At 40.2% G+C, this 13745-nt stretch overlaps 1 protein-coding gene across 6 annotated transcripts in view; it reads right to left on the bottom strand.

The window, feature by feature from the left end:
• Positions 1-160: 160 nt before the first annotated feature.
• The window catches only part of mslnb (mesothelin b), a 39955-nt gene continuing 26370 nt past the window's right edge, over positions 161-13745 (bottom strand). Inside the window, exons 56-76 of one of the 6 annotated variants that reach the window (XM_051095312.1) lie at positions 13496-13584; positions 13274-13401; positions 12158-12276; positions 11626-11743; positions 11316-11531; positions 10857-11027; positions 10628-10777; positions 10295-10344; positions 10086-10215; positions 7859-7941; positions 7610-7739; positions 5623-5813; positions 5448-5538; positions 5210-5342; positions 4592-4779; positions 4352-4507; positions 4017-4153; positions 3447-3595; positions 2920-3014; positions 2426-2672; positions 161-2014 (exon numbers count right to left, since the gene is read on the bottom strand). In XM_051095312.1, the coding sequence (XP_050951269.1) occupies positions 1929-2014; positions 2426-2672; positions 2920-3014; positions 3447-3595; positions 4017-4153; positions 4352-4507; positions 4592-4779; positions 5210-5342; positions 5448-5538; positions 5623-5813; positions 7610-7739; positions 7859-7941; positions 10086-10215; positions 10295-10344; positions 10628-10777; positions 10857-11027; positions 11316-11531; positions 11626-11743; positions 12158-12276; positions 13274-13401; positions 13496-13584 (2857 nt within the window). In that variant the 3' untranslated portion in view covers positions 161-1928. The remainder of the gene's footprint in view (positions 2015-2425; positions 2673-2919; positions 3015-3446; positions 3596-4016; positions 4154-4351; positions 4508-4591; positions 4780-5209; positions 5343-5447; positions 5539-5622; positions 5814-7609; positions 7740-7858; positions 7942-10085; positions 10216-10294; positions 10345-10627; positions 10778-10856; positions 11028-11315; positions 11532-11625; positions 11744-12157; positions 12277-13273; positions 13402-13495; positions 13585-13745) is intronic. The other 5 variants (XM_051095240.1, XM_051095162.1, XM_051095098.1 and 2 more) reach the window with 5 other exon arrangements.

Raw genomic sequence — 13745 nt, 5'->3', positions numbered from 1 at the left:
GCACATTTTACATCTCTCCTTTGTCTGACACACCCATTTCAGGTCTTGGAGTCTGTATTAATGAGCTGATGATCTGAATCAGGTGTGTTTGATTAAGGAGACATGGAAAACATGCAGCATTGGGGGGCCTCCAGGAACGTGGTTGGGAACCACTGCTCTAGCTGATACAAGAAATTACAAAAACAAAAGTTTTTTCAAAATATACTTGGTCAGCAATGGAGAATCTTAGAGCAAGATTTGTATTTGTCTAACTGTGTAGTTCATGATTGTATATGGTTTTATACAGTACATCAGCAATTCACCAACATTTTGAGATATTTTAGTTTTTTATTTTTAGTTTAGTTTTACTTTACCTACCCTTATTTTTCAGTGCCTACAGCCCCATTGACTCGTTGCATTTGGAAAAAAAAAGGAAGTTCTCAAAGTGGAGTGCATACTTTGACCTAACCTTTGAGGTCAAACAACTGAAAATCAGGTCAGGAATCTTGGTGTGATTCTGGAGTCAGACCTTAGCTTCAGTGGGCATGTCAAAGCATTAACTAAATCACTATATTATCATCTCAAAACACTGCAAGACTTGGATCTTGTTCTTCCAATGAAGACACACCAGCAGTCATGTGATTCATCAAGTCTTCTGATTCAGAGTGCAGTGGCATGACTTCTTCATGGGAAACGCAAATATAAGTGTATCACACCAGTTTTGACCTCATTGCATTGGCTGATGGTCAAATATAAAATTGCTTTAAAAACTTTATTGTCTGTCTATAAATCTTTCCAGAATCAGGCCTCACACTACCAATCTGATTTGTTACATCCATACACTTTAAGATCACTCAGATCTGCTGATTCTGGTTTACTGCAAGTCCCCAGGACAAGACCCGAAAACAGAGGTGATCGTGCTTCTGTTGTCGGCCCTAAGTTATGAAACAGTCTCCCGGTTCATATCAGAACTGCCTCAACTTTATCTATTTTTAAGTCTACTCTTAAAACTTTTTTTCTTTGGCATGTTGTGTAATGATTTCACCTTACTGCTGAAGTCCTGTAAGATTACATGGGCCTCATTTATAAAATGTTGCATAGAAAAATTAGATCTAAGATAAGTTTTCCGATGGAGAGCAGTGTTATAGTGTTGACACTTTAGTGCGTTTGGGCCTCATTTATAAAACATGCCAAGAATTGCTTAGATTTCCAAATACTTGCAGTACTGTGATTCTGCCACAAGGAGAAGTGTGTACGTTTGCTTCGAGACTGATGTGCCGCTAAGCACTTTTACACATCAGAGGTGTTATAAATCTGAATGTTTGTGTGGATTTCATCGTACGCACGTAAAACCATACCAACGTTCAGATTTATGAAAACATCTCTGATGTGTAGAAGTGTGTGTGTGCTGGAATTCACGTATTACACACACCCATACTGAATGCTACTATGTGAATAAAGAATAGAAAAGAATATGCAGAATAGGAAATGAAATTAATAATAAAAATGAAAGTGAGAATGAAAATATTTATATTTTTTAAATGCAGAACTAAATATGTGAAATTGACAACCAGGATAACAAACATGAATTTATTTATCTTGTGATTTAATCAATACATTTATTTTATATTACATTCACTGAGTTCTCCTGGAGTCTTCATAAATCAGAGTCTTTGCTGGGTTCAGCTTGTCTCTGTTACGTATGCAAACAAAAATCATTGTAATTATAAATATTTATTGAGAGGTTTTTGAGACTTAGCATTTCAGTGTCAAATCTTTAACTGAGTCAGATGTGACTACATCAGTCTAGATTGGTCTATTCTTTAATTTCAGACAGAACTAGTTCATGTCAGTCCATGAAAAGGGAAAGTGCGTTACAAGTGAAAGTGCAGAAACTCTTTAAATACGAGACAGACCGAGAGACAGGAAGAATAGTGATGATGACATCATCAGTGCAGCAGCTGCAGTGTCATCATGGTAACAGCCAATAGGAGCAGCTGCAGACAGTCAGGTGACCAGACTCTGGATCCAGCAGCTGCAGAGAAAAACACACAGATGTTGAGATGCTGAGATGTTGAGCTCTGTATCAGCAGATGAACATTACTGAAGATGAATGGACTGGACATCAGAAATTAAGTGAATTCACGGCTGAGTTCAACATCCACAGCACTCAACCCATGATGATTTGTCTTAGTTGCTTCACTGTTTTCCCTAGCAGTGGTTTAATATGTTCAAAACTATTGTATATTGAAGATATAATTTCTGTTCATTTCTGTTTTCTGTAAGTGAACAAAATAAAACCAAATACATAAAGACAAGAGCCATAACAAAAAAGTGTTACTTAAAATATATGAAGAGTTCGGATGCAAAACCAGCTAAAAGCTGTGACAACTAGCCCCGGTGTCTCCTCTCATTATGTTTCAGAAGCGCAGTGCGTCACTGGTACCTGTGGTGGCGACGGTGCCGGTCTGGGCTGACGGCGCTTTAGTGCTGCTGGTAGCGGCAGAGGCAGTGCTGGTGGTGGTTTCTGTGGCGGTGGAGTTCCTGCCGCCCGTCAGGCCCATCTGCAGCGTGTCGAGGTCCGACTGCAGCTGAAGCCTGATCCACTCCTGTATCTGTGCCGCGCTTTCGTACGTCTTCAGATCACCCACATTCACACCCAACAGACTCTTCACCTCGGGCACGTTCAGCACCTGCACAAACAGCAGCGGCATCAGGATTAACGAACGCAACACACCTACTAACGAAGACGAGCAGATGATTAGACTTCGAACAACCACTGTAATGGAGTTCTGTGTCTGTTCTCAAATGTGTAAAATGTATAATGCCCTCAATTCAATTACTCATCAGCTTTTCACCAACTGGCAAACGCCCATTTGAGAAACCCTGATTTAAAATGATTTTCATCATCACACATGAATGATTTGACAAGAGACTCACGTTGATGACGCTCTGCTTCAGACTCATGAATGTGAGCACGTCCATATTCACACTGGAGTTCACAAGAGTGCGAATGAACATCGAATCAGCACCGCCTGTAAACACACACACAAGTTCAGCCTGAAGCATGAGGGAGTGTGTTCTGGTGTATATGGTTCATGAGGACACAAATGTCTATAATGACATGGGTACTACAATGTACACCCCTATAAACCAAATATGCAAGAATATGTGTGTGTGTGTGTGTGTGCACACTTGTACAGCTAACATCTTTGTGAGGGCTGCTTTGAGTTTTAGACCATCAGAGTAAGGACAATTTCTGAGACCCCTGTAGGCCTGTTTGAGAGTCAACACTTGGTTTTGGGGATCAGGTTATAATTGGGTGAAGGTTAGGTTTAGGTTTAGGGTAAGGGTTTGGGTGAGGCACTTAGTTCTGATGGGTAGGTTTAGGGTAAGGAGCTAGAGATTGCATTGTGTCAGTGTATGTCCTCACAAAGACAGCTATACAGAGTCGTGCGTGTTGTTACCGAGGTAGTTCTGCAGCAGCTGGTATGTTGTGATGCTGACGGTGTTTGTACTGCGTGTGTTTGTTGTGTCGAACGCGTTCTGAGCAATACTGAACAGAATCGACTTCTTCTCCGAGCTGCAGCTGGTCAAAGAGAGAGCAGAAGCTCGCCTGCAAAACACACACATACATACACGTTTGTTAGCAAATCTTAAAAAAAAAACCACACAGACACAAACTTATCTTAATGGAGACATTGCACTGACTTCTATTGTTTCCATGTACAGCTAGTTATAAATAGAAATTATTTTATAAAACTACTATTTTATACAATTTTTAAAAAACCCCAGAGTGAAGTTTTGAAAGGTTTTGTTCACAGGAGAAGTTCATTTATGGGTACAAATTAGTCCCCAAAATATGCTTTAATAATCACACACACACCAAATGTCCAAATGTCCTCAAAGACCTGAAATCAGCCGCATTTTGGAAACCAGCTAATAATTTGGGTTTGGTTTCAGAGATGAGTTAGAGAGAGAGTCCTTACAGAGATGCCTGTCTGTGTGTGTGTGTGTGTGTGTGTGTGTATACTCACTCCATGCTGGCAGGTGTGATGTTGCTCAGCACACTCGTGTTCAGCACACACAGGTTTGTTCCTCCCAGCGTGTTCAGCTCGTTAGTGCCGAGAGTGTTTCCATTCACACTCAGATACTTACTGACCAGCAGCTGGACCTGAGAGAGACACACACATCAGCTCACTGAAGAACCAGACACACTTCATGACGCTCAGCTCTGCTAAACACCAAAGCATACTTCAGTTTTTATGTGTACACTAGTGCATACACAATGCATGTGACATGACTTACATTACTTAGTATGCACAGTATAACAACACACACACACACACACACACACACACACACACGGTACCATCTCCGCGTCCCAGTCTCCGTAGCGCTGGTTCATCAGAGATGAGAGCGTGTCGATCTTGGTCACGTTCCACTTCCTGACATCGTCACGCGTGGCCGCACGGGAGGCGGAGCCTAAAACCTGCAGCACCTCGTCAGACACTCCGCCCGGATACGCCTGAGGGGCGGGACACACATGCATCTCTATGGCAACACTATGATCGACACAGCAGTTACAGCAGTGCTCAGGTGCGTGTTTTACCTGGTTGAGTTTGTCCAGAACAATCCGCTGGTAGCTCCTGTCGTAAACTCTGTCGGTGACGGCCTCCAGGTTGTCCTTCAGCGCTTCGACGCTCAAACAGGCGTTAAACTGTGTCACGTCATACGCAAACGGAAACATGTCGCTGTACACCTGAGCCTGCAGTATCTGCCCCACAGTACATGCTGTTTCTACATGAGACAAGAAAGAACACACAAACGCAGCTATTATACATGCTTATTTAATGAAATAAAAAACAAAATGGGTCACAGTTTCCACAAAAATATTTTCAACATCGCTAATAATCATAAATGTTTGTTGAGCAGCAAATCAGCATATTAGAATGATTTCTGAAGGATCATGTGACACTGAAGACTGGAGTAATGATGCTGAAAATTCAGCTGCGCATCACAGAAATCAATTAGTTTAGTTTAACAGATATTCACATTGAAAACGGCGGTTTTGAATAGAAATAATATTTCACTGTTTTTACTGTATTTTTGATGAAAAAAAAACTGCCTCCGTGAGCAGAAGAGACTCTTTCAGAAACATGAAAACATCTCCGCGACCCCAAACGTCAGTGTAATAACGGTTCTGCTGTGTTTCTGCAGTGATTCTCACCTGCGGATCTCTTGATTTTGACTCGTGAGATTTTGTTGACCTCATTCATCATGTTCAGGATCTTCATCTCCGAAGCTTTATTGTTCTTCCTCAGGTCATGAATGAACGTCTTCAGAAACCTCTGCTTATTCGTCTGACAAACACGCACACACAGACAGACAGAGAGAGAGTTAATACTGAAACACACACACACACAGCCCCGTGCTCCCGTCGCTGGCGCGGTTCCCTGCGGTCGTACCTGTGAGAATATGCCCCAGATGTTGGTGGTGAGGTACAGCGGCAGGAGGCCCAGGTTCTCCAGCGTGGTTCTGTTCCAGCTGTCTGAGGGTCTGAGAGGAAAGTCTGGCGTCAGTCTGAGCTCATATAACGGACAGGAGAAAAGTGTGGCAATGCGTGTGTGAGTGAGTTTGTACCCGTAGCTGGTGTTTCCTCCCAGCAGGACGCTCTCGAGCGCAGAGATCTGCTGAGCCGATAGATCTTCACACTGCTTGAGTTTCTCCAGCACATACGGGTCTGAGCTCTGGATGTAATCGGCGCTCAGGAAGCAGCACACGCTGCCCAAAACCTCCAGCTGATCCCGACTGATCTTAAAACCCGAGATTCCCTGAAACACAGAGCAAACACCACAGCGGATGATTTAGACACGTCAACATCTGTCAAACACAACCAGACAAATACTGCCTTTGTGCTAAAAAAACATTTAATCTAAGTGGAGTTTTGACATTTTTGATTTGTTGACAAATACAAATAATTAGGCCTATAGTTAATGTATATATATATGTGTGTGTGTGTGTGTATGTATGTATGGTAACACTTTATTTTGATGGTCCCTTTTGAACATTCTGTTGACAATAAGTAACGTTGAACCTACATGTCAACTAGCTCTCATTAGAGTGTTAGTAGACTGTCTTAATATCTGATAACTATTTATTGTGATGGTCTCCCAACAGACATTCTACTGACTATAAGTAACTTTGCAGGTACATGTCAACTTACTCTAACCCTAACCCTACCAGTCTACCAATGCTCTACTAACACACTAATGAGAGTTAGTACATATGTACAGGTACAACATTACTTATAATCAATAGAATGTGTTAAAGGGACCATCAAAATAAAGTGAAACCGTATGTATGTATATATACACTGCCCTCCAAAAGTTTGGAAACACCCCTGGCAAAGTGTGGTTTTGGACAATATCAGCATAAATCCTTATCATTTTTTTGGTGCAAATACATTAAAGTAAGTTGACATTATCACTGAAGAGCAGCAATAATAATTTTCATTTTGATGACATAATAAATTTTCATATTTCTATGTATAAATTGTTTATGTTATAAAATATGTTTTCGTAGTTTGTGTTGTCCCTTATCAGTGCAAAATTATCACAGATTAAAAAGCCACACTTTTCTAGGGTGTTTCCAAACTTTTGGAGGGCAGTGTGTGTGTGTGTGTGTGTGTGTGTGTATATATATATATATGTTTATTTATTTATTTTGGTTCAGCTTGTAAGTAACAATTTTTTAATGGGTTCAGTTGTGGGTGAAATGTTTGTTTTAGCTGTTGATAAACCACACATACATACATAAATATCATACATAAATCAAACAGGTCAGATTTCCCATTAGTTAACATTTGTTAATGCATTAACTAACCAACTAACCAAGAGCAATACACTTGTAACTGTTCATTGTTAGTTCAGCTCAGGTCCATTAATATTAAACCACATAATATTAACAGATACAACTTTTGATTTTAATAAAAGTTTTAGCATTACTAAATGTTAAAATGAACATTGACTAAGATTAACAAGTGCTTTAGAAGTATTTTTTCATAGCTAACAGTAAACTAAAGTTAGTCAAACCACAGCTAGTCATATCGACAATTAATCACGGTTTTATTATAGTAAAGGTGTACTAACCATGTTTTTTGGTGCTTTGATTACCATTTGTATAACCATAGTTTTACTACAAATGCCATGGTTAAACTATGGTTAGTGTAGCAAGACCACAGTTAATTTGTGGTTACCATGGTTTAACTATAGTAACCATGGTTTTTTGGTTTTATTTATAGTAAAACCATGGTTAACTTTTGTAAGGGATATTTTAACCATGCTTATACGTTTTTACCAAATAAATTTAAATGAAAAACATTACTTTAATAAAATCAAACAGTTAATAATAAACTACAGCTTGATGTTTTGCGTGCAGGAATCTGACCCGTCTCACTGATGTATGATCTTAAATTAAGTTCAATTAGTTTATGTTAAAACTAGTGTAATTTGAAAGCATGACAACTGCATATGCATTCTAAATACATGAATGTGTTCAGTTTAAGCCCAAATCCTTGATTGAGTGCATAATGAATATAAAAACTTAAATGAAAGGGTGTTTTCATTACTAGACAGTCTCTGGCATTGTTGAACAGCGTCTGCTTCTTGAAGGACAGAGTGCTGGACAGAACAGAGAAGCTGGCCGTTCCCAGAGACGAGAAATACGAGCGGCACACAGATCTGTCGATCGCCGAGTAGCTGAAACACAGACAAACAAACACGTGATGATCCTGATGTCCGTGTCTCGTCTTCATGAACTCACGAACGGCATGAGTCGAACTGAGGATCTGAGTGTGCGTTTGCGTTTTCAGACGTACTCGTAGTAGATGAGCACTTCAGCGGGATACTGGGAGAAGGCGTTGAGATCGGCGCTCTTGATGTATTGATACATGCAGGTCAGCTGAGGGACAAACACACATCAACACACTCGTGAACACGCTCGCACTCGTCTGAATGATCAGATCAAAGACCTCTGTGTTCTCCTGCACATCATCAGCAAATGTGTGTCAACATAATGAAAAAGATAGTAAACCCACTCGGGATATTTTCCGAGACAGTTGACGGAAATGTCACTGACTCGATGCATTATCACGAAAGCGATATTTAGTATCTGCATGTGTTTTTAAGTCTTGTCCAGTAGGCTCTCAGACAGTTAAAGCGAGTTCTCTTTCGCTTCTAATAGGTTCTGGTATTGCTACACGTATGCTCATCTTGGAGACTATTCATGTAAATGAAGTCGGTTTTGTCTGAAGTAAACCTGAACAGTTGGGAGAAATACTGATGCGTCAAAATAGTTGATCTGTGCGTCAGATGTTAAAGCGACAGCAGCGTAAACCTGCAGCAGCAGACCACGTTATAAATATTAATCAACAAAAGAAGGAGAAGAGAAAATCACTCACTTTTCTTGACTGAATCACTTATTAACTGTCATAAGAATCATCTTTTTATTTGTTTTATTTTACATTTATTACTAAATTAAATGTCTGTACTGGTCTATTTCTGTTGTAGCCTTTACATAGACCTACCTAAAGAAAACTAAAAAAATTCAAGTTTTAAAAGATTCTTTTTTTTTTTGTTAAATAATGTTTCATTTGTATTTTTGATTGATATATTTATTAATACTTTTGCTTGTAAGTAATACTTGAAGTGTTTACTTGCCTTCGGTAAACTTGATGATGTTTTACTTACATTAGTTTATTCGTTTTTGCTGTATTGAAATTATTGTTATTTTTTAAACATGGTGGCAGTTTCTTGCTTCAAAGAAAAATAATTTTTCTAACATCTTTGCAGCAAGAGTTTTTATGGGTCCAAAATCACCTTGAGTGTTCATGATTTTCTAATAGAAAATTAGCCCATCATCAATTATTCCTTATATAATGTAATTTATTGTATTTAATGTAACTATAAATGCATTCAAAAATAAAACAGGTGTGAGTTTGCTGTGACTTACGGAAAGTATATCTACTGTTTTTTCTACATAGTATGTGTCATTGTAAAGACCATGTTTATCCCTCACAGCCTCATTTTCATCCAAGAAAAAAAAAGTCATAAACAACCCAAAACACACACAGCCACAATCAGAAATAAAAGAGGTGCATTTTCTGCTCTTAAGGCCCCATTCACAAAGATACCTACTCGTTTACCCCCACCCTTGAATTTTACTACATTGATGAATAACGTCTCTAAAACAGTGGGTTTCAAACCGGTCCTGGAAGCACCCCTGCCCCGCACATTTTGTATGTCTCCCTCATCAGACACTCAATTCATGTTGTGCAGTTTCTACTAATGAGCCGATGAGTTGAATCAGGTGTGTTAGATGAGGGAGACATATAAAATGTGCAGGGCAGGGGTGCTCGCAGTTTGCTAAGCAGAGCAGGACACTAATTATGAGATGTTGTGAAATCAAAAATCAAAATGGCCAGATCAACTAGAGGTTTGCTTTTCTTACATTTCAACTGACATTGTGTGGTGCCCAAACTCAGTCCTGGTCCTTGGTTTGGCTCCAACTTGCCTCAACACACCTGCCAGGGGGTTTCCAGTTTGCCTGGTAAGAGCTTGATTAGCTGGTTCAGGTGTGTCTGATTGGGGCTGGAGCTAAACTCTGTAGGACACCGGCCCTCCAGGACCGAGTTTGGGCACCGCTAGGTTAAAACAATGTTAAGATACTGACAAACAGTAGTGTTTCCTTGGACTCGATCGGTTAAAGACTCGGGCTCGACCTAGGTGGACTCGAACCCAACACTAGTTTTGTGTCCTCAGTATCACTTTTCCTTCTTTCTAAAATTTCTTTAAACTAATTAAAGCCACTTCCTGAATGACATCATCCTCCAGGAGATGACAACATGTTGGAGGGAAAATAGCAGCACAGACATCAGCATTATCAAAGGACCTGATGGATTCGGTGATGTTGAATTTAAACATATACCAATATTTTTCTTGGGTAAATGATAAAGCTGAAGGGTTTGACGTCGACCAGAGCAGATTCACGCAGTTCTACTGGACATGAAGGAGCATCCTAATTTAAATGATGTTGTGCTTGTTCACCTGTGACTCCTGCAGGACGAGCGTCTGATTGACTCGCCGTTTGCAGCCGCGGATCAGATTCATGATTTTACTTGTGCTGAAACTCTGAATCCGTGAACAGGTGAAACCCTGCAGCACCTGGAAAGACATGCTACACACACACACACAGGTTAACTTGGTCAAAACAAAAAAACAGCATCTAATCTGACTGATAAGAGCCGGTCACTCACTCATCCGGGTTGCTGAACTGTGCAGCGACAGTTTCAAAGATCAAAACAGCCTGAGAGGAAGAGAAAATCACCCGTGTCATTAGTATTATGTACCATACGCTCTACAACACATACAACATGCAGTATGACTTCAATGTTTTAGATTGTACCCCTTTTTTAATTCTTAACCTTTAACTTAAATATCTGAAGTATTTTCTTTTTTCTTGTTTAAGTGTCCCTTGCCCTCTGAGAGTTGCTATTCTGTATTTCTAAAGTCATATACAATGACATTAAAGCATTCCTAACAGAAAATAGCATGTTTTCACTGCGTCACAATGCAGACGCCTGGCGCACCTGCTCGTGTTTCCATTTCTTCTGGTTGACCGTCTGCAGGGTCGCGGATGACGTCGACACACCCAGCAGGAAGACGCGTGGGATTTCTGTGGCCATGACGTCAGGAACGTTTGTGATGATGGCGTCAGACGAGCTGCTCACAGAGATGATCTAAAGACAGACGCGGAGAGACGTCACGAGACGAAGCTGAGACGAACCGGAGATGAGCGAATGTGAGCGTGCGAATTACCTGGCTGACGACGGTCTGCTGGACGATTACGGGTGCGCCAATGATGTTGGACATGAACAATTCGGATTTCATTGCCTCTAGGAAGGTATTTCCTGAGATTAGGCTCATGATTGATGATTGAACACCGACGATCAGCGAACCCAAGTTCTGCAGACTGGCGGCACTGTTAATCTGCCACAGACACAGATGTGTGTTAGTACACCTACAATTATACAGCAGACAGTTTTCATACAGGAACGTAACTGTACAAGTGAGTCAATGAATCACTGATTTGTTCAACAACACTGATTCATTTAGGAATGAAACAAGTAACTTTCTTTGAGAGCGAGTCAGTGAATCTTTCATTCAGCCCATTTAATTACCAACATTCATTCAGGAATCAAGCAGCACTACCGTGTGCTCCTCAGAGGCACATGACGTTTGATTGGGTTGGCTTTGAGTGGTATTGGTGGTCTGTACCTGGTAAACTCCAGACGACAGCAGGGTTCGGATGATCATCATGGCCTGATCGAGGTTCCATTCCTGAACGAGACTGAGCACAGACAGCGCGTTAAAAAGCACCTGCCCTCCAGCGCCGCTGATCTGAGCCGTGCTCAAACCCGTGCACGACTGACCCAGAGCCTGGATGGAGTCCACCGTCAGAACCTCCGCGTTACTCGCCAGAGCCGCCGACACCTGAACACACACACGCGCGTGCGCGTTTAGCTTAGATAGGGATGATTTCTGCTGACATAAACTACTTGCGTAGGACATGAACACATGAACGTACCTCGGGTAGGACGTCGGTGCAGTTCTGATGGATGCTGGATGAGATGTTCCTCAGCTGCTCCGAACTCAACTCAAGGAAGGAGCTCGCAGGAGCCAAGCATCGGAACTTCAGAGGAAGACTATAAACACAAGCAAACAGTAATCAGCCTGACTGACTGGCTTGTGTGTCTAAAGTGATCTATGGTTTAACTGATTCAACAGACACGTGGCCAAAACCATTAAACCAAATCAGTCTTCTCAGCAGGGGGATTTTTCAAGTGATGGTACTGTAAAAAGTGTGATTTGATGAGAGCGGCTTGTGATGGATTAAATGACTTATAATGTGCACTCTTAAAAGGTTTTTTATTGACATTGTTGAATCTTTCCATCACACAAAAGATCCTTTATAATGGGAAAGGGTTCTGAAACTGTGATTCACACAATTAAAAGCTGTTCACTAAAAGGTTCCCCCTTTTGGAACCTTTATTTTTGTAGTGTAGCTTAGCAAGATGTGATTAAGGCTGATTATTGAGTGTGTTGTTGGCGTCTCTCACTAGTAGGCGCTGAAGGACGGATTCAAGTCGAACAGCAGAGTCACGTAGTACTCCATGACATCATCAGGAACGCTGATCTGACCGAAGAGCTGCAGGTTCTCCAGGTTCACCATGAACGGCTGAAAAACACAAATGTTTTTGAGTTCGGGATGACATGATGCATAATCAACATGTTTACAAAGCTGACACTTGAAAGTTTACTGTTCAAGACTAAGACTGACATGAATATGGAGATATACAAGCTCAAACATTACAAACAAAAATAAAAATATTTTAAATGTATAAAAAATGATGTGGATGTGGTAAATGGTTTTTAAAAGCCTACTCATGCTTCATTTCAAATTTTATGATTATTTTCTCTTTTATGAAACATTTTCTAAGACCATGTCATGCGTGTTTTTTAGAGAAGGCTAATAAAATAATTTGAAGAGTTCATTTGCAAAAACAGATTTAACAATTTTCAGTAATCATGTTTTTTCAGTGTGCATTCCAATTAACTGCAGTTGAGTTATTTTGATTATGTAAAAATAACTAAAAAATACAGCCAACTAACACAATAAAAATGTGATAACATAATAAAAATATGGTTTTTGAAAAAAAAAAAAAAAAACAGAGTTATTTGTTTTTGCAAATAAACTCTATAAGCTCTGATGTCTGGCCCAGCAAATTGCCCCATTCATGTTTTTATTTTTTTTTTTCACTCAGCGAACCTTTCACACCTTCGCCAGGTATGTGATATAATCGTCATTATTCATTTATTCATTAATTGTTCTTTTGTTTTTATTCAGCCATTATTAGCTTTTATTCTGGAATTACATGGTTTACCAATCCACATTACTTGGATCCCAAAATACATTTACCAGCCTATTATCAAAAGCCTTTCTAGAAAAGAATAGAAAACATCTTTTGCAAGCTTACATTAATTATTTTTGACAAAATACACCATGAAGCATAATTGAGCTAACATTAGCATCAAGCTACACAAGACAATTCATGAGATTAGTAGTATGCTTTTACTCAAACCTCGCTTTAAACCACCATCGAGTGTTTATAATAACCTAAAGCGAACGGATACAACAAGAAACTGAGAGTTCTTCAAGATGTAGGCTGACACACCTGAATCGAGCCGAACATGAGGAGGTCATCCAGTGTAATGAAGCTCAAGAAGACGGAGATGTAGTCTACGAACCAGGCGGTGGAGTTGAGATCGGGGTTAGAGGCGTTATAGCATTTAGGAGTTGAAGCTGAAAACACAACGACAAACACGCCTCATCGTCAGACAAATCCCGATTTTGCTGGACAGCAGAATCAATCATGCAGCCGGTCATAGTAACTCACAGGTGTTGAGGTAGATCAGGATGGTGTTGTAGATGTCTCTCTGAGAAAACGGCGCTGCAGCGTAGTCGTATTTAGCCATCACTGAAACACTAAACAGAGTAACACACAAAATCTGCCATCATTACATGTCCTTAGAGGAAAGCAACTTAGATTGAGCAGCTACTGTTGAGACCCAATACAATTCTAAGAACAAACTGACATGATGCCATTTTGAACAAAATTTGGAGTTGGAGTCCCTAAACTTTGAAGT

This window comes from Labeo rohita, chromosome 1 (assembly GCF_022985175.1).
Source record: "Labeo rohita strain BAU-BD-2019 chromosome 1, IGBB_LRoh.1.0, whole genome shotgun sequence".
Classification (NCBI taxonomy): domain Eukaryota; kingdom Metazoa; phylum Chordata; class Actinopteri; order Cypriniformes; family Cyprinidae; genus Labeo; species Labeo rohita.
Note: the sequence above shows the minus strand (reverse complement) of the source record. Positions and strands in the feature narration are given on the sequence as shown.